This window comes from Lissotriton helveticus, chromosome 10 (assembly GCF_964261635.1).
Source record: "Lissotriton helveticus chromosome 10, aLisHel1.1, whole genome shotgun sequence".
Classification (NCBI taxonomy): domain Eukaryota; kingdom Metazoa; phylum Chordata; class Amphibia; order Caudata; family Salamandridae; genus Lissotriton; species Lissotriton helveticus.
The window spans coordinates 1,012,804,374-1,012,828,791 of NC_136071.1; the positions used below are offsets into that span (position 1 = coordinate 1,012,804,374).

At 40.8% G+C, this 24,418-nt stretch overlaps 1 protein-coding gene across 2 annotated transcripts in view; it reads right to left on the reverse strand.

Moving 5' to 3' along the window:
• The window catches only part of MIOS (meiosis regulator for oocyte development), a 209,182-nt gene that overhangs the window by 85,694 nt on the left and 99,070 nt on the right, over nucleotides 1-24,418 (reverse strand). For both annotated transcript variants that reach the window (XM_078663710.1, XM_078663711.1), the window contains exons 7-8: nucleotides 21,533-21,691; nucleotides 16,909-17,061 (exon numbers count right to left, since the gene is read on the reverse strand). In XM_078663710.1, the coding sequence (XP_078519836.1) occupies nucleotides 16,909-17,061; nucleotides 21,533-21,691 (312 nt within the window). The remainder of the gene's footprint in view (nucleotides 1-16,908; nucleotides 17,062-21,532; nucleotides 21,692-24,418) is intronic.

Below are 24,418 nucleotides of genomic sequence, written 5' to 3' on the forward strand. Positions count from 1 at the left end.
GCCTCCTACCTACACGGCCCGAGCAGATTACCACCGGACAAGGACAGCTAGAGGTGTCGTGAGTAAAGACGACACCGCGGGTCAGGAATTCGCTGACTTCGCAAAGGGTTTTCTGCCATTTTGGGGGCCTATGGTGAACAGCAGGAATATTCGCCAGTTAGCGAGGATAGTTGAATCCGCCGTGACCACAACGGCCGGAGCACTTGGCAATTTAACAACAGAACTTCAGTCGGATCGACTTATGACCCTTCAGAACCGAATTGCCTTAGACATTATACTCGCCGATCGTGGTGGTGTGTGTAGAGTCATCCAATCCAGTTGCTGCATTTTTATCCCTGATAACGCACCAACAGTATACCAGGCCATCTCCAAACTACACGAAATATCTGGTTCCCTTCACATTGAGAAAGGGGATTGGTCCCTGCTGGGGTGGTTCTGGGAACTGATCACTGCCTGGGGATGGAAAACTTTGATTTTCATCGGGATGATCTTGGCACTTCTGTTCATGTTTTGCTTGTGTATACAGTGTGCTCCTGCACTATGTGGCCTCTGTGCTACCTCGTGTGTACGGAAGCCTGTGTCACAGGACGAGCTGAGTAGCAGAATGATGCTCCAGCAACATCTCCACGAATTTCTTCATACCGATTTGGACTCAGATTAGCATGAGTTATTGCCTTATATGAGGGCAAAAGGAGGGTCTGTGGTTCCCAAAATCCGGACCCTGTGGTTTTCCCGATATCGAGGTCCAATACCCGTGTCACGAAACCTCAACGTACCGAGACGATTTTGGTGTCTACGAACCGATAATGATTAGGACATCATTCCTATGTATTTGCGTTACAATCGAGGGTTGCCAACACCCCTAAATCACAGTTTCTGTCCCATCCCTTAAACTCCATTTTGTGAACGGCATCCATCTTGCATCTTGCCCTCATGATAAGTCAATTAAAGGTCGAGCTTGATCCAAATAGACACGTCCACCTTTCGTGACTTTCCCCTGACCTGTCCCAACTGACTCCACTGTCTTCGGCCAAACCTGTTTAGGCAGCTCCTCGCCCAGTGGCCGAATACGATAGCATCTACGCATAACATTCCACGAACCATTCACTACATACAGCCCATGTTTCCTTCAAACACGCACCTGTCCCCGTATCTTGTTTATGGCCCTTTTATGGCTGGGTTGTACCTTCCTTTATTGGTGGTTCATCTATATCTGATGGGAGTTCCCGATCCAACTGGGTAATCTATCAGCAAACTGGACATCTAAAATATGGGCTTGCTTACATGACTTCGCTCTTTGTATTGTTGTAGAAATATGTGTGTTACCATACCATAAACTCAAGAATTCTTGCTTGAAGCCATATATTTGATATATAAGGAGACGGCTGGTTCTGTAAAAACGAACAGTCTCCCAAGAACCTACTCTCTGTGTGGTGTACTTCTGGGACACGTGTTACTTGGTAGCTACCAATAAAACTTGATCTTTGACTGCGACTAGAAGACTACGTGTTTCTGTGGTCCGGAACAAGGGAACTCAGAGGTCTTCGGGTGTTATCCCCTGACACCAGCGGGTTCCTAAAAACCCGTTACCTCAAGTCAATTATTGACATTTGTCCAATGAACAGTCAGTAGGCCAAAATGTAGTTCTAATGGATTGTTCCAGTTGTATTCCAAAAATATCAGAAACAGCATCCTTTCATTCTGTACCCGATACCCCAGGAACCTAACGTCAGCCAATATTTTGAACCATACATTAACCAAATCCAAATAATCCAAATCATATTTATCTTACAATTCCTTAAACGTTGTTTGAGAATTGACAAAAGTCTGCTAATCCTAAATAGACACAAAAGTCCATGTTAAAATATATTATTCGGAATAAACAAACTAAAAGGGATATACCTACAATTTTCATTCAATAAATCCTCTCTGTAATGAGAATCTTCTTATGTTGATCCTTAATCATAGGCATCAATTTCTGAATATAAAAATATTAACATAAATTCTCTACATGGAGGTTTATTCCAAAAAAAGAATAATTATAGTTCCAACAATAACCCGAGACATACCTAGTTAATTCTTGTTTTTAGAACATATTTTGTATAGTGTTTTTTTGCCTAACCATTAGTCCTCTAATGGATCCTCCTCCAATGTGTGTCCAATATCGTTTTCAACACAGCGCTTTTGGTCTTGTGCGATTATTCTAAAAGAGAGAATTTGATATGGAACCTGCCATTAGTCCCATACATTTAATCAACTAAACACATTGATATCTAAATGCCCTATATTATGATGCATACCGTTATATTTACTTATTCATCGTTACTGTCTCTGTATTCCTCATAGATCCCCAATTTCTTGAATATTTATATGGCACAAAAGATTTCTGCATCAAGAAAAAAAGAAAAGAAAATCCCTTATGTATTACACTTGCTATTCCAAACTCGACTATGACAAGCATTACGCTAGCCAATTACCCATTACGCCATATCAGTTATTAAATGCCTCACAAAAAACATATAGACACTACACCCATGATAAAGGTTTTAGTAACAACCCATTCTCCCTCCCAAAGGGGAAGAGACCCATGCAAAATATCCCTAATGCCTGTAGTGCTTACCATTGCACACCACAATGAGCCCGTCACCACGAACAGCAGGTCTGATAAATCCCGCTGCCATAAAGGTTCCCACTCTCTTGTTCTTTTCAATACTCCCTGCATCAATCCAATTCCCATATTTTTGCTAGCACCAATCACAGTTTGTTTCCTGTACTGCGCTATTTGCATGCTTCAATCCCTGTTTTCAATCTGGTCCGACTCGGTTTCCACCAATCGGATTGTTTCGTCCTACCTTCTACTGTTGCTTCTGTTGGCTGGTTCACCCACACTCGTGCTCAGTGTATAAATTCACTTCCGTAATCTCTGAACCAATCCAAACTTCTGGTCTCTATTCCTTACATCTACATATTCCTAGTTTGTGCTCAATTTGGTCCGTTAGCAAGTTCCATCAGACCGGCAAAAAGCTTGTTCCATCATCTATACCTTGCTTAAACTGCATATGTGTTTTACCTCTAATAAACATGTTTGTCGCGAGATGCAAAAGTTCTCATACTTTCTTGTGCGTCTGGTCACCTGCGATTGACATAAATACAATGCCAAGTTGGTAGCCCAGTCCTACTCCACTTCCGATACTCGCGCTAAGTATGTGCACCGCGTCATTATTAATGATTAACTTTATAACTGAAAAAATATTCAGGCTGGCAATCGTACATTACAAAGACCTGTTTCTACTCCAGTACAAAGTACGTTCCACCAGACCGGCAGCAACCTTGTTCCATTTTCTATACCTTACTTAGACCGCGTATGTATTTTTACTCGAATTAACATGTTCGCAGCGAAATGCAAAGGTTCTCATACCTTCATGTGCGTCCGTTCCCCGCAATTTACATAATTACAATACCATATCGGTGGCCCAGTCCAACTCCGCTACCGATACTCGCACTAAGTATACACGGCAGTGCCATTGTTAATTATAAAGATTATAATTGATTTTTTTTTATCCAGTCTGGCAATCGTACATTACAGATACCGGTCTCCACTCCAGTACCTGGTAGTAACAGGAAATAAAACTTAAGTTTCAAATAACTATTTTCCATGATCTAATATTTTATCATCGATTAGCATATTCACCGATGGGTGTACAGAATCTTCTACCTTGTACTTCTCACTCGTATTTGACAATTAACATGCTACCAAAGCCATGTTAATGGTACGTTCAGGCTCTAACACCGGTGTTCGCACTAAGTTTACAAGCTCCTGTCCACATTAGCTACTACACCTATCGACATCCGCCTGTCTTCATTTAATTATCGTTTTTTTTGCAAGCTACCCTCCTCCAATTACTTTTTCAGTTTTAACTTAATATTTCTTTCTTCATTTTGCAGTTTTTATATTTTACTCAAATATGTAAACATTACTTAACTAGAGTAATTTCCGCAACAAGTTCATTTAAAAAATAGTGCATCTCATTATCAACGTTTAGGCCTAGGGCCACAGCTCTGCACATGCTAATCCATCTGGCTTCCTGCTGGCGTAGGTGCAGTTCCCAGTCACCACCTCTTCCTTTCTGTTCTATTTTCTGTAAACCATGAAACTTACATTTTGCTTTATATTCATGGTAGTCTTTTATGTGCTGGAATAGAGGAGATTTAACATCTTTGTTTATAGTTGATCTCCTATGTTCCTGAATCCTCAATTTTAAAGCACACTTGTACTTCCTGTGTAAATCTTCTGACATTCACATAGAATTATATAAATTACTCCACAACTGTTACAATTCATATATTCATTGATGCAATATTTTATAGATGTATTGTAACTAAATTCTTGAATACGATTCACCCCTAAATCACAATTATTACACACCCGCACGTGAAAAACCCTTTCGGTGGGGCTGGGAGCCAATTGTCTCTTTGTGAAGTTAGTGGTTCCAAGTAGTTCCATGTAATTAATCCCCCTAGAGTGGGACATTTCCTGTGAGTCATTTTTGGCTCATCGGAAACTACATTTAACAATCCAGGTACTCCTTTCAACAAATCACAGTTTTTTTCTAAAGTCTTATGAATCTGTTTTTGACTTGCACTATATATTGAATCTAAGGCTGCTCTTTCCTTTCCTTTTCTTTTTCTGTACCAAAATAGTCTCTTTTTTGACCAAACTAATTCCAGTTTTAGCTTGATTTAAATAAATCCTTGAATATCCTCTGCCGGATAGTCTGCTCTGTAATTCATTCAATTCTACTTCAAAGTCCCTATCTAAACTGCAGTTACGCCAAATGCGTATCATTTCTCCGTAGGGAATCCCTTTTATGACCGCTGGAGGGTGGGCACTATCTGCTCGAAGGATAGAATTTGTGGCGGTCTTTTTTCGAAATAACTTACTTTGTACTCTATTCTCTACAATGAACAACTCCACATCTAAAAAATCAATGTTGTCTTTTTGGTGGCACATGGTGAAAGTGACATTAAAATCATTATTATTCAAGAATTCAAAGTAATCTGTCAAATCCGACACGGATCCTCTCCATATAACCAGAATATCATCAATAAAGCGTCCCCAAAATAGAATTAAATCCATCCATTTTGCTGCCCTCCTGCTCCAGGCATGCTCCCTCTCAAACCAACCCATAAAGAGGTTGGCATAAGAGGGAGCAAACCTGGAACATATCGCTGTGCCTCGTATCTGGTGATACCATTCTCCTTCAAATAGGAAAACGTTGTTATTCAAAATCAACATGCTCATATCTGCTAACATATTAGAATTATCTCGTAAACTCGCACTACTTTTACCTAGCAAGTGATAGAACGCCTCTGCGCCTTTATCATTCCCTATGCAGGTATATAACCCTACAACATCTAGAGTAACAAAACTAATTTCTTCTTCCCAGACCATGTCCTGTAGTTGATTTAATACATCCATGGTATCTCTAATGTAAGAAGGTAGATTGGTGACTAAAGGTTTTAAAAACAAATCCACAAACTCAGAAAGGTGTTCTGTTAGACTCCCTATGCTAGAGACTATAGGTCTTCCTGGTGGCTTTTGCATGGATTTATGTATTTTTGGCAATATATAAATACATGGAAAAGTGGGATTAACCACATTCAAATATGAATATTCCTGCTCATCTAATAAGCCTTGTTCTTTCCAGCTTAATAGTCTTTCAGTTATCCTTCTGCGTGCCTCTTTCATTGGATTAGTATTCAATTTCTTATAGCAACTTGTGTAGCCCAACTGCCTCCTCACCTCATTGCTATAATCCTCACTACTCATCACCACAATGTTGACACCTTTATCGGCTTCACGTATCACAATGGTTGCATTATTTTTCAGGGTGATATTTGCTTGCAGTTCCTCTTTAGATAAGTTGTCATTATACCCATAATTTTTCTTGCCACATCTAATTTGATTCTCCAGTTTATACAAGTCTTCCATGGCCTTTTTTACAAATAAATCTATCGCTGCATACTGGGGACCTTGGGGAATAAACTTAGATGCTGGTCTCAGACCACTAGTGCAGTCATAGTCTGTTGGAATGTCTAACATAGATGCCACATCTTCCACCCCATACATCTCACCCTCGGTCAAAGAAATAAGTGTGTGTACATTTCTTAAATGTTCAATAGACAATTCTGAACCTTCACTTCTGGTATTAGACTGAACAGGTTTGTTCATTATTGAAAAAATCTTTTTAATTTCAATTTTCTTGCAAACTTATATAAATCAATCTCAACATCAGTGAAATTACAATAATTATTATGACAAAATAAGCGTCTTTTTAAGACGGCAAACTCACGCGCGTTCAGCACTCTGTCAGATAAATTAATCACTTTCAAATCACAATCTTTAGAATCTAGTTCAATATCACAAGTACCTGACCTTATTTTCTGAATTTGTTCTGGCTGCGAGTACCTACACAACAAGACTAAAAAGCGCTGTGTTGAAAATGATATAGGACACACATTGAATGAGGATCCATGTGAGGACTAATGGTTAGGCAAAAAAACATGATACAAAACATGTTCTAAAAACAAGAATTAACTAGGTATGTCTCGGTCATTGTGGGGACTATTTTTTTTTATATATATTTTTATTATTTGAAGAAAAACAAGAGAGTGAGTACACACATCGGGTACTGTACATCAGAGCACATTGCGGAGGTGAACAGGCGAATAGACTAAAGGGTTACATATCAATTAAACGATGACTGAGACGTCAACACTAGCAAATACGTAGCAGGAGTAAGGACATAACAATCCACAACCCGGCTAGGCTGAAACCTACAGGGCCCGTCCACCCGCAAACTCAGGCTAATTATAGCCAGAACACATGACACCCGAAGATGAGAAACAGAGCAGCTCAGGATAATCCACCCACATCTCGTACAAGAAAGAAAGGAAAGAAGCAAAGGCTATAGAAACAAAATAAAGACAAAACAAAAAACTCTCCATACCCCCACCCTGCACCCCTGCAGATGGCTACAGCCCAACCCACTAGCAGCGTGCCTGTCGCCCCAGCTAACTAAGCCCTAAAAGAAGGAAGAAATGGAGGAGGGCATGGTCTATCATATCCCCGGACCCCTCTCCCCCCCGCCCGAACCAAGAATCACCTGGAGTAAACAAAAACGTAGTAAGCTGCAAGTTCGTAGCGTAACAGGGGAAACTTCAAATACCACCCTGCCTTCCATAGATAGTACCATCGCAAACCCCGTGTCCAGCGAGACTCGATGTGAAACTCAGTCTCTCAATCTCAACCTTGTCCCCTTCGAGCAGACACACGAACCCCTTCCGGACGAACAGCCGCTTTAGCAGGATAGCCAAAACATAAAAAGGTCGGAACAGAGTCAAGTCCAGGATGTAGCACAAGGTGGAGAGTGCCGATAACTCCACCGGGGTCCGAGACTCCCCTAGCCCTCACGGATGTACAGCGTTGTTGCGGCCGCCATCTTAGCGGCCAAGACACATAGGGGAGTAACGCAGGCCCAGGCCGACAATAGTTCCCCAGCGTTGGGTTCCGGAAGGGGAGCAGCAGGTAGTCCATCCACAATCAGCAGTAGTCGTGGGCTACAGGATCCAGTCACCACTTCGTGTTCTCTCCATTTACACTCAACACCGTTGAAAGGCTCCGACACCTCCCACAGTACAGGGCCTGGATCCCCTGTCGAAGTGGCCATCAAGGGCATCTCGAGTAGTTCCGCTTCCCGCAGTGGAACAGGGCCCGGTATGATTCGCTCGATTCCAGTCAAGCAAGTCATCATAGTGCGTAGGTGTGCATCAATACACTCATGAAATGACCCTATGGCTGCCAACACAGTTCGTAGTGACGGGACACTACCGGTTCCTTCCACAACACTGCATTCGGTCTCAATCATAGTGTCGGCTCCGGAGAGCCCGGTCCCCCGGAGGGGAAAACAAGTGGATGCGGAACGGAAGACTGCAGAGGGGGACACTCCGTTAGCAACAATAATAGTCCGGAAGCAGCTACCGCAGGCGGAGAACCCCACCCGGCGAGCACCGGCTGCTCCCAAAACCGGGCCATCGGGCCAGGAACCCCGGTCCGCTGCTGCAATTATGTGTCGTCACCCCTCTTTCAATGCACACCGAGCACACCAATCGCCGTCCGTAGCGGGTCAAAAGAAAACTTGCCACCTCAGCTGACCGGATCCTGTCACACAACCACAGCCGATGTTGTTCAACTTCAGCCCGGCTGGGCCAGTACTCGAGACCCCGGCTTTCAAGCTGGTGTAGGCCGCAAAGTGCCACACGACGTATCTTTGTCCACCGGAGTGACAGAAATCTCAGGATTGCACCATTTCGATCCAGACCAGTTCAGACACAAGAAGGCAGGGCGCAAATTCAGGATATATGACAGGATCTACTGGCAGGAGACGGAGGTCGGGGGAGCCGGGAACTCACGCGGCCATCTTGGTTGCTATCGTAGCTCCTCCTCCATTGTGGGGACTATTAATTAGTTTTTTTTTTGGAATAGACCACCATGTAGAGAATTTATATCAATATTTTTATATTCAGAAATTGATGCCTATGATTAAGGATCAACATAAGAAGATTCTCATTACAGCGAGGATTTATTGAATGAAAATTTTAGGTACGTCCCTTTTAGTTTGTTTTCCCCGAATAATATTTTTTAACATGGACTTTAGTGTCTATTTAGGATTAGCAGACTTTTGTCAATTCTCATACAACGTTTAAGAAATTGTAAAATAAATATGATTTGGATTATTTTGATTAACTTAATGTATGGTTCAAAATATTAGTGATGTTAGGTTCCTGGGGTATCAAGTACAGAATGGAAAGATGCTGTTCCTGATATTTTTGGAATAAAACTGGAACAATCCATTGGGACAAAAGTTTGGCCTGCTGACTGTTCATTGGACAAATGTCAATAATTGACTGATACAATCATTGGTACTAAGAAGACGCTCCTTTTCCATAAGTAAGAGTTACATTTTATGGGAATATATGGTCACTCTGCAGGAACTCCTAATGATTGACGGGCCGATCTTTTTTAAATAAAATTAAACGTGATAAATGAAGTTGGGTTCCAAGGGCTCAAGTGATCAAAACTATTCCATTGTTAGTTTCAGCAACTATTTGATCATGGTTTGGTAAATGCAGTTTGCTCCTCAAACATGGCTACCTCAAACCTACATCGGCGCCATCTTAGCCGCAGTCGGGACACTAAACTTTTTAAAGGATTTGTGTCAAAGTCGTTTCCATCAGGTTTTAGAATTCCGTTAAGCAGTTTACATATCTTGTTTGGGTTGTGTTGATGTACTGCAGTACTGTTTAAGCATGTTCTGTGCAGCACTCTAAGGGTGTCACAGCTTGAACCCAAGCACTTACAACCCCCTCACCCCTCTTGTGACCTGACTCAGGGAAAGTGAAGAGGAGACCATGGTTTCATTGGTAATGACCCCTCCAGTATAATGAGCTGCAGCCTGGCGTCTGGCTAAAAAATACACTTGCATTGTGAGACGTAGACTGTCTCGGGCACACTTGATAAATGCTTTTAAATAAGACATCAGAAGTGCAAAAAAATACACAAACAAACCAAAATCAAATCAACATGAGAGAGAGGCGTGGGGAAGGAGGGTGGGGAGGGGGGGGGTGTCAACACAAGGTAGTAGCTGGGGAAGAAGGAGGGAGGGGCAGGAAATGGACTGCAGACATGCACTCTTTGGGAGTACATGTTTAAAAGTGTATATATGATGCTGTTTCCTTTTACCATCCGATGTTGTCTTGAAGCGCCGGGATGCCCTAGGGTAGCTGCGCGCTATATAAGATTTTAAAAAAAAATAAAAAAAAAAAAAAAAAAAAATATATAGGGCCATAAACCTCAAGGACCGATTAGTCCACAGTTATCTCAAACCGAAAGCGAAAAAATAATCATGGCTAAAAACAAAAGGCTTTGTGAAATGCCATTGCTGTAAAGTCTGCCAAATAGCTAACCCAACGAGAGAAATTTCAATGGGAGATGGAAAAACATGGAGAATAAATGAACTAATCACATGTAAGAGTCAATATACTGTATATATCATCAAATAACCATGCAAGCTCAAATATGTGGGCAGCACAATTTGTGAACTCAAAAAACGTATATTGGAACATGTAAGGGCCACACCAAACCAAGAAAAAAATAACTCAGTGGCAAAACACATGGAGACACATCACAAATGTGATTGGAAAACCCTAAAATTCTGTGGAATCGAAACTTTGTCCCCAAATGCTCGAGGAGGGAACCGTAAAAGAACACTGCGACAGAAAGAATCCCGTCATATTTTAAATTTCAGAAGTTTATCCCAGTATGGTTTGAACCAGTCAGAGGAATTATATATACACACTTGTAAACTTCCCGTTTTTTGATAGTACTCTGCACAATAAGATAACCAAACGCAAGACAAAACTAAAAGAATAATGAACGCTTTGCAAACAAGTTCTTCCCACAAGCTAATCACCCACGGGAGGGTATTGATGTCAGAACAGCTTTTTATCATTGCACATAATCGGTTTTCTGAGAAAATCAATAATATAGAATACCAGAAAATTGAACAATAAAGTTGTATTTGAAAAAGAAAAGGAAAAAACTGCCCACTGGGAAACGAACTGTTGTAAATATAAGGCACAACAACTCTGGACATCATAAACAGATATAGCAAATTAGAAAATCATGATGTGACATGAAATGCTAGATCTTTTAGACATGGGTTTTTCTTGTTTGTTTCCTTTGTTTAAAACTTGCGTTTGTTTTAGGTTGTTGTTGAAGGTGACTTCATGTCCCACAAGTAATGTAATGATTTTGAAAATACAAAAAAAACTCAGTTTTTGCACAGCAAACCGACCGTGGTCAAGGTATAAGGTTATACTGAAACGCGTAGGTCTTTCACCTGCTTTCCTGATGTAACTGATTTAAGAACTAATTAACACTGCTGCGGAAAATCAACCTGCAAGAGTGCGACTTTATTTTGTTCACTTGGAAACAAATGAACTGTGAGAAAATATATAATATATATAAAATCACCCCCTACAGTAAGTCTTTTAAGACCACACTTGCTTACTATTAAAACATTTGGCACACTAAATGTGTTTAATTTGAATAAGAAACACTTTAACCTAAACAAGTACAATTATTGATCAGTGTTCTGATGCAAAACAGTTTTTCTTTGCTCTTGTAAAATAGAATTATCATTTTATTAAAGTATACAGAGGCAAAGGCTGCAAGAGGCAAATGCTGATAAAAGGCAGGCTGCAAGACTTTTCACTAATGTCATTGCTGATGTTATTTGCTCTCTACACAGCCTTTCTGTTAGTTGGGAAATGTTTTCTACCTCTGAGGTACTCAATCAAAATAGGGGTAAATGGTGCAGGACAAAGTTGAGAAGCTGTCCTTGAGTAGGTGTGCTACTGTGAGAATTCAGGGGCAGTGAATGACAAAGTAAAAAAAAGAAAACACATTTGCTGACCCATGTCATGAGATGCTGTAGTACTTATGATTGTGCAGTGGCCACATCTCTATAGTTATTACACTTTTCCTTCAAAAATGTGATTAATTTCATAATGTTTCTGTGCTGAAGTAAATAAAAGACAAGAATTGGCAAAGACAAGAATTGGCAAAGCCAACAGATTTAGCCTACGCAAGATCTATTGGTTTTGTGAAAGTGTTTTTTAAATGTTGCACAGCGGTGTGAGCAGTTTATATTCTTGAACAAATGCCCATTGCAATCACCGATGTTTCTTGGTGTAGCTAGCTGGAACACGGAGCATGGAGAGACTGGTGTTCCGGCTACAACTGCTAAATTTGGAGCAGGAGAACCAGGATCAAGTCTTGGCGCTGGCTCAACATCTTCTAAATCTGGGTATATCATTTATTCTCCCTGTGCACGTAAACATTAAATTTCCTTGTGTAATGTAACGGGCACTCATGTAAAGTGCTCCAAGTCCGTCAAATCGAATTTGCGCTTTATAAAACAAGCTAGCAGGGTATGGAAATGGCATGCAGTGATGGGAGTGAGGTGGTGGGAGAGACAGGCCAGCAACAAACAGTGAAGGGGCATGCAGCAACAGAATTGAGGTGGTGATCAGGACGGGCAAACAAACAATGCGGATGCTGGAAATTAAAAAAGGGGGGAAAAAGCACTGCACATACAAAGAAGTTAAAATTATTATTTTCCATATTCTTAATATGATTTTATACTCTTGAACAAATGCCCATTACAGTTACCAGCGTGTCAAAGTGTAGCGAGCTGGAACACTGAGCATGGAGGGGCTGTGGTGTTACAACCAGAGCTACTAACTTTGGAGCTAGGGAACCAGGTTTGAGTATTGGCACTGGCTCAACAACCTGTGGTTCTGGGCAAATCACTTAATCTGCATGTAAAACTGAATGTGTCCTAGTGTAATCCAACTAGCGCTCATGTAAAGCACCCCAAGTCCTTCCAGTCGACTTCGCACTGTATAAAATCAAGTTATGACTAGAGACAGGGTGGCGAAGGGGCAAGCAGTGACAGAAGGGAGGTGGTGGGAGGGACAGCAACGAACAGAATGTGGTCACTGGAAAGTATAAAAATAAATAAATGAAGTATTCTACAAGCGCACAGCCAGTGGAAGGACACTGGCTGCCCGAAGCAGTACTTGGACCAAGCTCCACAAGCATGAAAATGTGAAGCCGAGCAGGAAGCTGGAGTCAGGAAGACGCGCTGACCAACAGGAAGAAAGGAAGCTAGAGTGACGTGGGAGCCAACCAGTAGTAAATACAGATAAGCAATGGGCAGGCTCTAAGCCCCTTTAAAGACTTTATCGTTACAAGAAATTTCGGAAGCACAGTGCAAGCGCAGTGTAGGCGAAACCTAAAAAAGGCATATTCCTTGAGTCTGTATTCTTGACAGAATTATGACTTTCAATTATGGCAACTTTGGAAAAATGACTTGTGTTGTAGGTTTCTAAACCCACAGCTAAACACGCATGTTTTATATTCTAGCAGTGAAAAAAAAAACAGAGTATGAAGGACAAAAGGCACAGCCACTGTCATCTACTGAACAACAGAACAGGCAATCTTAGTTCCATTACTAAAGTATCCACAAAACCTTTAAACATGTTATAACTAACAGTATCTGTATATTGGTCTTTAATAAATATAGAGCTAGATAACTTCCAATAAACTATTTCAAGTGAATGCCTGGCACTCTTTCAATGCATTTTGTAGGACACATAGTTGTAGCTCACTTAGTGGACAGCATAGCAAGAGTCAACTTATAAAGAACTGCACCATTCGTCTCTGTTGAGACAAAGATATAATAGCATACCAATGTGGATTAGTAAGGGTTTCTTTCTCCATTGGCTTATCCTCCACCTTACTCTTGCTGTTATGTGGTACGTCAATGAACAGAAATCTGGGAGATAGCTTATTTTGTGTAGTACTCATTTTGTTGCTTCGCAGGGATTCTCCCATTTTTAGAGGAATAACGTACTTCATGGTGCTGTTTTAAGACATTGTAAGACTACAATGGTAAAAGACATCCACAGAATTATTCTAGGGGTAATTTGACCCAACGTTTAAATAGTATTTGAGCACTTTAATGATAGAATTAAGATTGACTATTAATGTAGTTACGTTTTTTTGGTCTGACGTTTTTATGATCAGAAATGTTTCTCAGGTCTAATCCTATTTACTTTGTTTAAAATTAATAGATTCCTAATTCATGTAGCTTTGTTTTAAAATGGATGCTATACCTGTACGATGCCATCTCTTCTTCAAAGTAAAGTTTGGTATTTTCTAGTACACGTACAACTTTTCCAGAGCAACCTTCTTTTGGTTTGGAACAGTGTTTTCCAAACTCAAGGTCGCAAGCCGATGTTTGGTGGGTTGTAAATATCCAAGCAATAAATAAAGCAGCTTTTAAATTCTGTATTGATCTTCTCACGTTTGCTTCTTTTCAGAGACAAATGTCAGCCTATGTCCTCTAACACAGTGCTACCATGGGAATTGGTGTTTACAAACTACTCAGAGAAAGAAAAGTAAAGTGAATTATGTGACAATCTTGCTGCGGTATTGAAAGTTTGAAAGAAAAGGCTGTAGAATGTTATTTTTTGTGACACATAACAAAATGTAAATACATGCAAATGAACTGTACACATTCAGGAGTTAGGAAATCAAAAATGAAGAAGATTATTTTTGTAATTCCGAAGTGTGAATTCCGAAGTGTGTTGCAATCAAATATTTTAATAGGATCAAAATCAAGACACTTTACAAATGATAAATATTCACTGAAACTTTATGTCCATTAGTTATTTGTGTGGAATATATATGTATCTAATTCAAATTGGTCAGTTCGAATTTAACAATTCGATACGTACAAAAATTAAAAACAATTTGCATAATGAACAATTCAAATGGTTAAAAAGGCAGACTAATAACATTCATTGACAATATAATATCAATAAAACTATAATCATAACATTTTTAAATGATCGAGCATCCATTACTTTTTAGGAAGTCCAATACATCAACAGCAATATTCATTAAGTGAATACTGCCTACACTGCAACAGTGCTGACGTCTATACAGAAGGCTATGATCTTCTGTCGTAGTGACCATGCGGACACAATACATTAAGCCACAGCGAACACCACTGTTGCCCTAGTGTCACTTTAGCATATTCTTAGGGAGTTAATATAATCACGTAATCCCAATACATGACACATTGCTGCAATCCACCTAGATCTCAATCTTGAATATGTCCTGCATAAAAAGAAAAAGTGCTCCTCGGACATATCTGTAGAGTGACAAGCTGGGCAAAGTTTTGATTTGTTAGTTGATGAAGTCCAAGACAAAACGTAGGTAGCCAAAGGAAGAAAGTCAAAGTGAAACTGCAATAGAAGAGAGCGAGCACGGGTCGGAGGGATGTAATCCAGGGCTTTCTCAAATGTAATTATATTTGTAGGCATTGAAATGCTTCAGTCCTACTACCTAGAGAATTGGAGGATTCATTAGAAGTAATAAAGTTTGTTCAATATTAACCCTGGGCGTAGTAGCGCTACACGTAGCTACGCGTAGCTACACGAAGTGCACTTTGCGCTACGCGTAGCTACGCAAACTGCATAGTGCTGTAGGGAAAATGCTGTTTGCACTGATTGCACAGTGCGGGATGCTTGTCCGCACTGTGCAATCATTGCAAACAGCATCTGTGCACAGTGCAAGCGGTCGTTTTCTGCCACCCGAGTAGATTTGTACTCGAGCGGCAGCTTTCTCAACGCGGCTGCTAGTTTCTCATCTTGAGCGGTCGCGAGCATACGTGACCACTCGCAATGAGAAACCTGACCTCCCGGTGTTGAGAATGTCGCCGGGAGATATATTTTCCACGCTCGCGATCGGCAACTTGATGTTGCTGATCCCCCAACAAGGAAAAAGTCTCACCAGAATGTTGATTTTGCCGCTCGCGGACACCAACTTGATGTTGAGGACCGCGAGCAAGCAAAAAATGCCCGCTACGCTACCCTACACGTTTTTGCACAGTGCTATGTGCTTCGCGTAGCGCAAACTACGCACGCTCCGCGAGCGTAGCGTAGTCCTACGCCCAGGGTTATTCAATATGCCCGTTTGACAATACCTTTGATGTTGCTATTGATGGTTAAGGAGTCGTTCCAGACACTTCCCAGCCTTAAGGTGTTGAGAGCGAATTTAATATACGCCAACCAGTAGATTTCACACAAGTCATTCAGGGCTATGATCTCACTTAGGGCATCTCTATCCAGCTTTAGCGCCTCTATTGACCAGATCAGAAACCAACACATTAAGGGTAGCAATCTTGCCACTTCTGTTATGGGCTTAAGGCCAAGGTCCAGTCTGAGAGGTCGATGTATCACAGTAAACTGTATGCCTGTGAAAATGTAGAGGCCATTTCAATGTAAAATGTGCTACGTGTCAATGATAGGGTGCTAGCACTAGATGCTTTAGTTACATTAAAAATGTGCCCGCCCCTTGTACATTAAAGCTACATGGGTCGCAGAAATTTGTCGTTCTAAATTTGGGATGGATTTCTAAAAGGTTTGGGAAGCACTGGTTTAGAGTATAAGCACCACGATAGCTTCAATTAAATATTTTCCCATTAATATAAATTTACGAAAAGGACTTTTGTCATTTACCATTAGTGGTACTACACATCAGAAGCTTCAAGAGTTGTTTTAAAGCAGTCCACCTTTTATTCAAGTCATGAGTTTTAATCCATAACAATGTATGTTAGAGTACCGGAGCCTTAATTTAAATCTGCATGAAGGCTGATGTTTATAAAGTTTTGTGGTCTTAACTTTTGAGCTAATGGTTGTGTGCTTACATGAAGAACTACTGCCAAGGTTCAGCAGTAAGTAAGCCAGAAAAGTATTGTCGGATTTGAACTATTCTCTTGTCCATGCAAAAACTAGATAAAGGGAGTTCTGGTCATTTAAATGAGCAGTGTTAACTTTCAATGCTAGAGCCCATGCTGTTCCCATCATCCTTGGTTTGACTCAACTCATTAAAGGCTCTCTTGTTCCATGACCTACATGATGAACCATCAGAGCACCCCCCCCCTCTGACCTCCCCCTCCCCTCCCCCCCCGCCGCGCCCCAACTCTAAGCTTAGAAACCCCTTTGCTAATCTTGGTGATTGGCTTTATGTTGTTCATCATTCACAACCAATGGAATTATTCTTCGAGAGCAAACATTAAAACCTGAATACTTACTAGTGAACACTTTCAGGCGTTATCTACCACAATGTACAAAACAACAAGCAACAACTCTGGCGCTGCACGTTAGATCGCTTTTTAACGGAACGTTAACATGAAAACATATTTTACATACCTGTGCTAATGGCTTAGAACTTGGATCTAGTTTACTTCTGTGGATGTCAAACTCTGCTCGTTTGTGCCAGAATCTCCATGCATCTAGTAAATTTCTATAATTCTCAATCCAATATTGGACTCGCTCATCCCGCAGAACGTCTGTTGGAGAACCCTAAGAAAACAGCTTATAGAATCAGAAACACAATAAAGTAAAAAGTCTAATATAAAGGGAAATGTAAATTAGTAAATTTAGGTCTACCATACTGTTACCCTCAGCATATTTAAGAGCATTCTACCGCATCACGAATTAAAGCAATTACCCCAATGTAGTTTCCACTGAAAAACTCAACTTGTCGAAGGCTTCCTGCAAGAACCACTATAAATGATTTGGTATTTTGGCAGTAAGGGGAAGGTGGCTGTAGAAGTAACCTACCTATAACATAATGTATTTGCACGCTTCGGATTGATGTAAACATTTGTGAGGGTTTTGTTAAAAAAGTGTAATTAAGTACACATACAGAGAAACCAAATAAAATTCAAACAAAGGCCATTAGCCCTAGTTTTCATAATGTTACTATACTAAAATCTGTGATACGCTTTTACAGTATGCTTATCAATGCAGATAGAAACCAGTACACACCAAATGCATTGCGTATGGGCCTTGGAGAATGACTTATGTGTCACTTGAGAGTTGGAACAGATATTTTATTTGGCATAAATTGAAGCATGCCTATCCTAATCTATAATGCACTTAAATGGGAAGTTGAGGGCAGGTCTTCAAAATGAAATGAAATTAAATGAAATTATATATTTATAAAGTGCGACAGGACCCAAAGGTATCTAGGCGCTAAATACACTAGACTGCATTCGTTGGAGGAAGAGCATTAATAAAGCCATGTTTTAAGATGTTTTCTGAACTGAAGTAGGTTATGTTCATTTTTGAGAGCCATCGGCAAAGAGTTCCAGAGTTTGACAGTGGTAAAGGTGAAACTGTTGCCTCTCCATTTTACTCTATAGAACTTGGGGATGGCTAGATTGCCACTGTAAGATGATCTAAGAATTCTGCCTGGGATGTAGGGCTTGAAAAGTTGAGACAATTGCTATGGGTCCTTACCATGAATGACCTTAAATACAATGCATAGGGCCTTAAACTGGATGCGCTTGATGACAGGCAGCCAGTGCAGCTCTGCGAGGGCCTTGGAAGCTGAGCCGAAACGAGTGAGCCCAAGCAGGGCTCTTGCGGCAGCATTCTGGGGGGTTTGCAGTTCATGAAGACTGCGTTTACGTGCACTGGTCAGAAGAGTGTTGCAGTAGTCCAGTCTTGAACCAATCAAGGCTGTGACCACTGTTTTCCTCAGCTCAAGGGGGGTGAACCGCAGTACTTTTTAAAGGATTTTAATGATGGAGAAACAGGTTGGTGTGGTTTTGTTGATCTGGGATTCAAAGGAGAGCTTGGAGTCGAACAGTACTCCAAGGTTCTTAACTTTGTCAGCCGGTGTTGGGGAAGAGCCCATATGACTAGGCCACCAGCTGTCAGACCATAGGAGTGGTACCAACAAGCATGACTTCAGTTTTTGAAGTGTTCAATTTGAGGCAGTTTGTTTGCATCCATTTCCCCATGTGACTCATACAGTTTTTGAAATGGGACGCAGTATCTGAGGATGGACTGTTGACTGTACAAAAGGTCTTTAAATGAGAGGTGAAACAATGCTCTTTGTGCCAATGGTGTTTAATAATTATTTTACCTGCTAATAATAGAGAACAGTCCTTCCCTAGCACTAAAGCGATACCCTATAAATATCACAAGAAGAAGGGTACTTGTTTTCCCCCCAAATATAATTTTGTTTACTTGCCGAGGTATTTTAGAGCATGCTGAAACTATGCATGCATCCTGTGCTACTAGTGCGCTTAAACAGGTTCCACCAATTTATCAGTTACATGTTTCTGTATTCTGAGCATTGATTCGCCTCAAATTGTTTTACGGTATTTAAGCTTTAAAGAAAAGGGTGCTTTTGCCCTCCTATTTTAATTGTTTTGTGTGTTTTTTCCCCGTATACGCCCAAGATAACAGGGTTTCTGCAAATCTTGCTGAATAAAATTGGTACTCCATTTATGACCTTCTGTAAGAAAAGTAAATAAGAAAGTGGATGGGTCAAAGATGTTTGCATCTTATTAAGTTCTACTCGGAAATCCCCATCTGATTTACAAGACAGCGACCTAAAGTGCTGAAAGTGAAATTATGATTTGATCTTCTGGTGTGGCTAATGCTCTAAAATCCATGACTACCTTGCTACTACTTCACATGCTGGAAGCAGCATATTTAGCGGACTCCGAGTCTCCTCGCTTGCAACTTTCACATCTAAAAATAAGAAATAAAGCAAAGACAACTCTAGGTACAGCCTCTTGGTGCTTAAGGAGAATATATTCTAGGGGCTGTGGTTAGAATATAAGGCTTTAGGTGCTGAAGGAAGATGGAGAAACAGAGAATCACATGTCCACTAATCAGGGATATATGAGAAGACCTCTGGACAAAACTCTACTCTTTGAACTCACTAGTGGGAAAGAGGTTTAAGAATGACCAGTATGCTAGGTTAACTGGGCAGAAAATTTAATTTACATTGTCTCAGATTAGGGTGATTGTGTTGAAAAGCGACAGTACCTACTGTTGTTAAGGAGCAATTTGCTTAATTTTAGCATTGTACCACCTCACCGATTTCAACTTTGAAACAAACCAGAAATAAATACAACACAAAGAGAGCAGCAATTGTCTCATGTCTTCAAGCAGAAGTGTAAAAGGCAGACACAACAGTTGAGTTTCCAATGCATAGTGCAATCCTCAATATGGAAGAGAATCCAGTGAGCACAGGAAATACTGGCAGCTTCCCATAAGCAAAAGCATGGATCCTCGTTTGGTAAACGTACCACTAGTTCTTGTGATGCAGATGGCATAACAAGACCCGGGACAAAGATTCAACAGTGTGCAGAAATCACAGTTGGAATTGCTGCCATCGGTCTGTCAGCATGCTAATCAAATTCTGATGTAAGTTAGCGGTTAGTCCTTTGTCCAGGTGATTTATTTTTGAGCAGCGTGTGGTAAAACAGGATAGTCAGTTTTATAAAAATAAAGCAGTATGTGTATCCAAGGTCATTTTGGGTTAGGAAACTGGGGTCAGCTCCGGATTTCACCAATTACTTATCTTAACAAAAATGTAGTAGGTTGCGGAGATCATTGAGGGCACAGCTCATCGTATAGGTAATATTCAGTGAGAACTCATCTTCTGGAATGTAAAGAACAAATCTATTCAAAAGACACATTTGACCTGGTAGCAGTTTTTGCTAACCTTAGCGTTGTGGTCAATGCTAACATGTAAATGCAAAATACACCATCAGTGTAGAAACACTGAAAGTAGGACATTCCGTAAGCACTGTGGACATTAGTAGTCTCTCCGCAGCCCCTCGGATTAACATGAAGAAATACTTTTTTATGCAACATCCTGCATACAAGACAGTGGCATCTTGGGAAGCTAGATTATTACATGTGGAGTCTCAAGAGAGACCCAGCTTACAATCAAATTCGATCTGTTTAAGTGTTCTGCAGCCTGACAATGATGTCATGACAAAATGATTGGACCTTGATTTGTGACTATACACTGAAAATACTTCATTTCAGAGTACTTTATCATTAATTTTACACATTGTCAACACAAAACAAATGTTTCATAAGGTGCAAAACTAAGCAACAACGAAACAGTGGGCAGTCCCCCTGCAAAGCGAATAAATCTGTGAAAACAGCAAAGAAATCCAATAAAATTCTGCTTTGAATTAAATGATAAATGCAAAAAGAACAATTGACGGACATAATGCAGAACAATGTCATACATTCACTCCAGTACAGAGATCTGGGCCTAAATCCATCGTTTTTTGGCTCACCGTGCCATTCCAGTTTGGACCGAGCCATATCCATAAGTGGGAAGGGTATGCCCAGACGTGGGTCCCGTGCTCACTACACCACTGGATTCAATCTAGCCTGGCTGATGATGACTGAAACCGGTCCCAGGATGCTTGTTTCCGGTCTAGGGGGGACCTGGCTACAAGGAACAGGGTCAAGACGGATTTGCATATGGCTGGGTCAAAATTGGGGTGGTGTGGTGAGCAAAAGAATGATGGATTTAACCCAGATACTTGTGACTGGGAGCGAATGCTGGCATTGTCCAGCATTCCGTCCATCAGTTGTTTCTTTTGCATTTAATTAAATGACCGCATGAATATTTGGCTCAACAGATTATGTCCGGCATTAGATTTTTTTTCTTTCTTATAAAATTATGAAACTATTTGAAATGGAATCGACATTCGTTTTTACCCACCAACAATTATTAAATAAGGCCTTCATCAAAACAATTGATTTAGAAGAGGTGTCCCGAGCTAGTCTGGAGAGAGAGCTCACAAATCATTTAGTGACAATGAACAAATGCAATGGCATAACATTTTAGTTTGAAATAGCTAAATCACAGATAACAGTAACAAGCTCATCAAAGAGACACGACTTGAGACCACCTACAAGGACTGGAGATAGCATCAGCCAAAATGTTAGCAAACTAGAAAAAATATATTAATACCATATAAAACACAAATCAAACACTAACCTGTAACATACAATAACTGGCTGTTTGGACATCCCCCGTTCTATCAACATAACTTTCCATCAAGTCAACACCATCTTTGGTTAAGCCAGTCAATAGGATTCCTTCCAGATTTCCAGCTTCCTTCATTTCATTGGTCATTTTTTCAATGTACCGGTTTAACTACAAAGAAAAACCAAATTCAGTGATTTACCAAGTTACGTTGGAACAGATCATGAAATATGACATTTAAAAACTTTTATTAACGCAGAATTATTTCTTATTAAAGGTCTAATCCGATGCCCAAAACCTCCATGTAACGTTATATATAAACAAAGATCTGTACTTTCACAGAAGAGATCAATAAAAGAAGGTAGGTGTATCAGACCTCAAGGTACTGTGCTGCTATTTATTCTACACTTAGTATTTTCTGATGCTGCTTCTTTAGTTTCCTGGTGTTCCACTCAATACGTTCAAAGGTGCTGACATTTTTAGGTCTGACTTCACAGCAAAGCAGTCACCAGACCTTTAGTGATCAACTGAAAAAGAGCTTTAAGAAGCAAATTTAAGAGAGGGGCTTTGGCGTCACTCAAACTGATTACCTGGAGTACAGCATCTGATTTGGACAGCAGTTGAGTTAGTGCGCATGAGCAGTTTCAATGCCTCTGCTATCCCATGGCGTGCTACGTCACATGCTGCTCCAGCACCAGCGAGAGCGAGCACTCTTGGCTATTGCAGCAGGGGCTAGTTATTTTTCATGTAGGACTGTGATATAGTAATTTGAGGGAGTCAGGATTTTTTTTGAAAATGCATTTTCTAAAAAATGAAGGAAGGAGCATGTTTTATCTAGTTTGTTGATGCATTCCAAGCTATCGATGTGTTGCTTTGTCAACCCCAGTAGGGGGTCTTACAAATCGATTTTAAACTGAAGAGAAGCTCTCCAAGACAACAGGCACTTATGCGGTTTTCAAAAAACCAAGTAACAGGTACCACATAGACAGCCGTCTCTGCACCAGCCACCTTCCTGACCCCGCCCCATCTCGGACTTAAGTGCCTTATAACCAAAACTGTACATGCTGTTCGGTTGCAGAAAAACTGTGTGTGGTGCACTCGTAGTATGACACTGTGAGCAGCTCCGCCTCTACGGTGGTGCTGTACACCATCGAGTCAGATAAAGGTGCATCCCTCATTTGTCTCACTTTGTTTGTGCTCTGCACCCTGCTCATTGGCAAGGTACCAGTGTCAATATGCACTCACTTACCACATATGTGTGGCTCCATCCTGGTATACAATACACTGTTAGATCCCCTTCACACTCTTCCAGGACCACCAGTACAGGCTGATGTCCAGTCCATTTGGAAGCAATGCAAGTCTACAATTCCCAGAATGCAGGAGTTACCATCATCCAAACACCTCAGCCAGGGGAGAGGCTAATACTATACTTCAACAACAGCACTCATACCCTCTGGCACAATGATGTCTAGAGCCAACGATGAAAGCAAGTGTCAGGGGCAGGGATGTTAAATTTGCACCTATTTCTAAGCTATTTTAATGCTATATTAAGAATCGGTCAATGCAAAAAGCCCCATGCCAGCATCTCCTTTAGTATTGTTCAATAATTGTATAAAGTGGGTGTGTGAAATATGTTTTACAATAGGAGCAAGTCAATGAAAGATTCACAATTTGTATCACAGCTAATTGCCTTATAATTTTATCACAAACATAGCCCTCCTTGGAATACTCTGACACTCTAACTTTGGCATTATGTTATGTGTCTAACATATGTGCCTGAAAAGCAAGACCTCTGAACAGGAGTTCTTTACGACAGCAGCGGACAGAAGAGCGAGTTGTGTTATGTAGAATTTTTTTTAATGATGGCATTGCAGAATGATGGACAAAGCTGTCATTTTCACATCTAGTGCAGTAATGCAGAGGTGAGCAGAACACATTCACATATGGTCTACAAGTACTCAACAAGGGAATCTGCTTCCCCATCATATGGAATGCGTTCATAGAGAGATGCTGTGTTCTTCAGGAGAACAATGCCATCATTGTTTGCTGTTTGAGATCGACCCAGCTATTCAGACTTTGGTATTCTATACTTTGGAAGTTTTATTGACGTTGAAAAGTTAAAAAAATCTCTCAAAACTACATTTTTAAGAGTTATGTTCCAGCACATTAAAATCATACATGTGATTTGTATCCGTTTCCAACGTCCCTCTTTTGCACTGTCAGTACAGATGATGGGTGTCCAAAAAAGGTCCAAAAGGGCCGAATTCATACTACTATTTGTGGATAAAATTAATGTAGAATAGTTTCATTCCCATTTATAATATGCAAGTATATGCGGGAAACCCTGAAACGTCCGATACTGATCCAGTGCTCATGGACTGAAGTTTGACACAATATAGATACATCAGTCTGACGCTTTTCGGATCTTTGACTAGTTTGTGGCACTTTTCATCACTGTAATGCAGGCATCACTGTATTACAGGGCCCATTTGCCTCCGAGGTTTAAGCTGGTGATGGCAGGGTGAAAGACTTCAGTAGTTGCATCTATTAAGGATACTTATTTGAGGGACCACTGGAAGGGCCCTGTTATGAGTCTGGCGGTCCGAGGAACGCTAGACTTGTGGTGGTGCGGGGTCGGAGTCCAGCCACAGCAGCACTGGCAGTCTGACTGCCCGATTAAGACTTGGGTGGTCAGACCACCCAGCCCCCCCGCCACCGGGGAACCACAGTTCCAGTAGCCGGTGAAACAAACAAGTGGAGTGGACAGGCAGTATTTAACCTGACGAGAAGGTCTCCACCTCTTTTCATTATTTCCAAAAATCTTCATCCACCACCAGCCTAGAACTCCCACCAGACAGAGTACCGCAAATAGCAAAAGAGAGTGGATGGAGGCCGAAC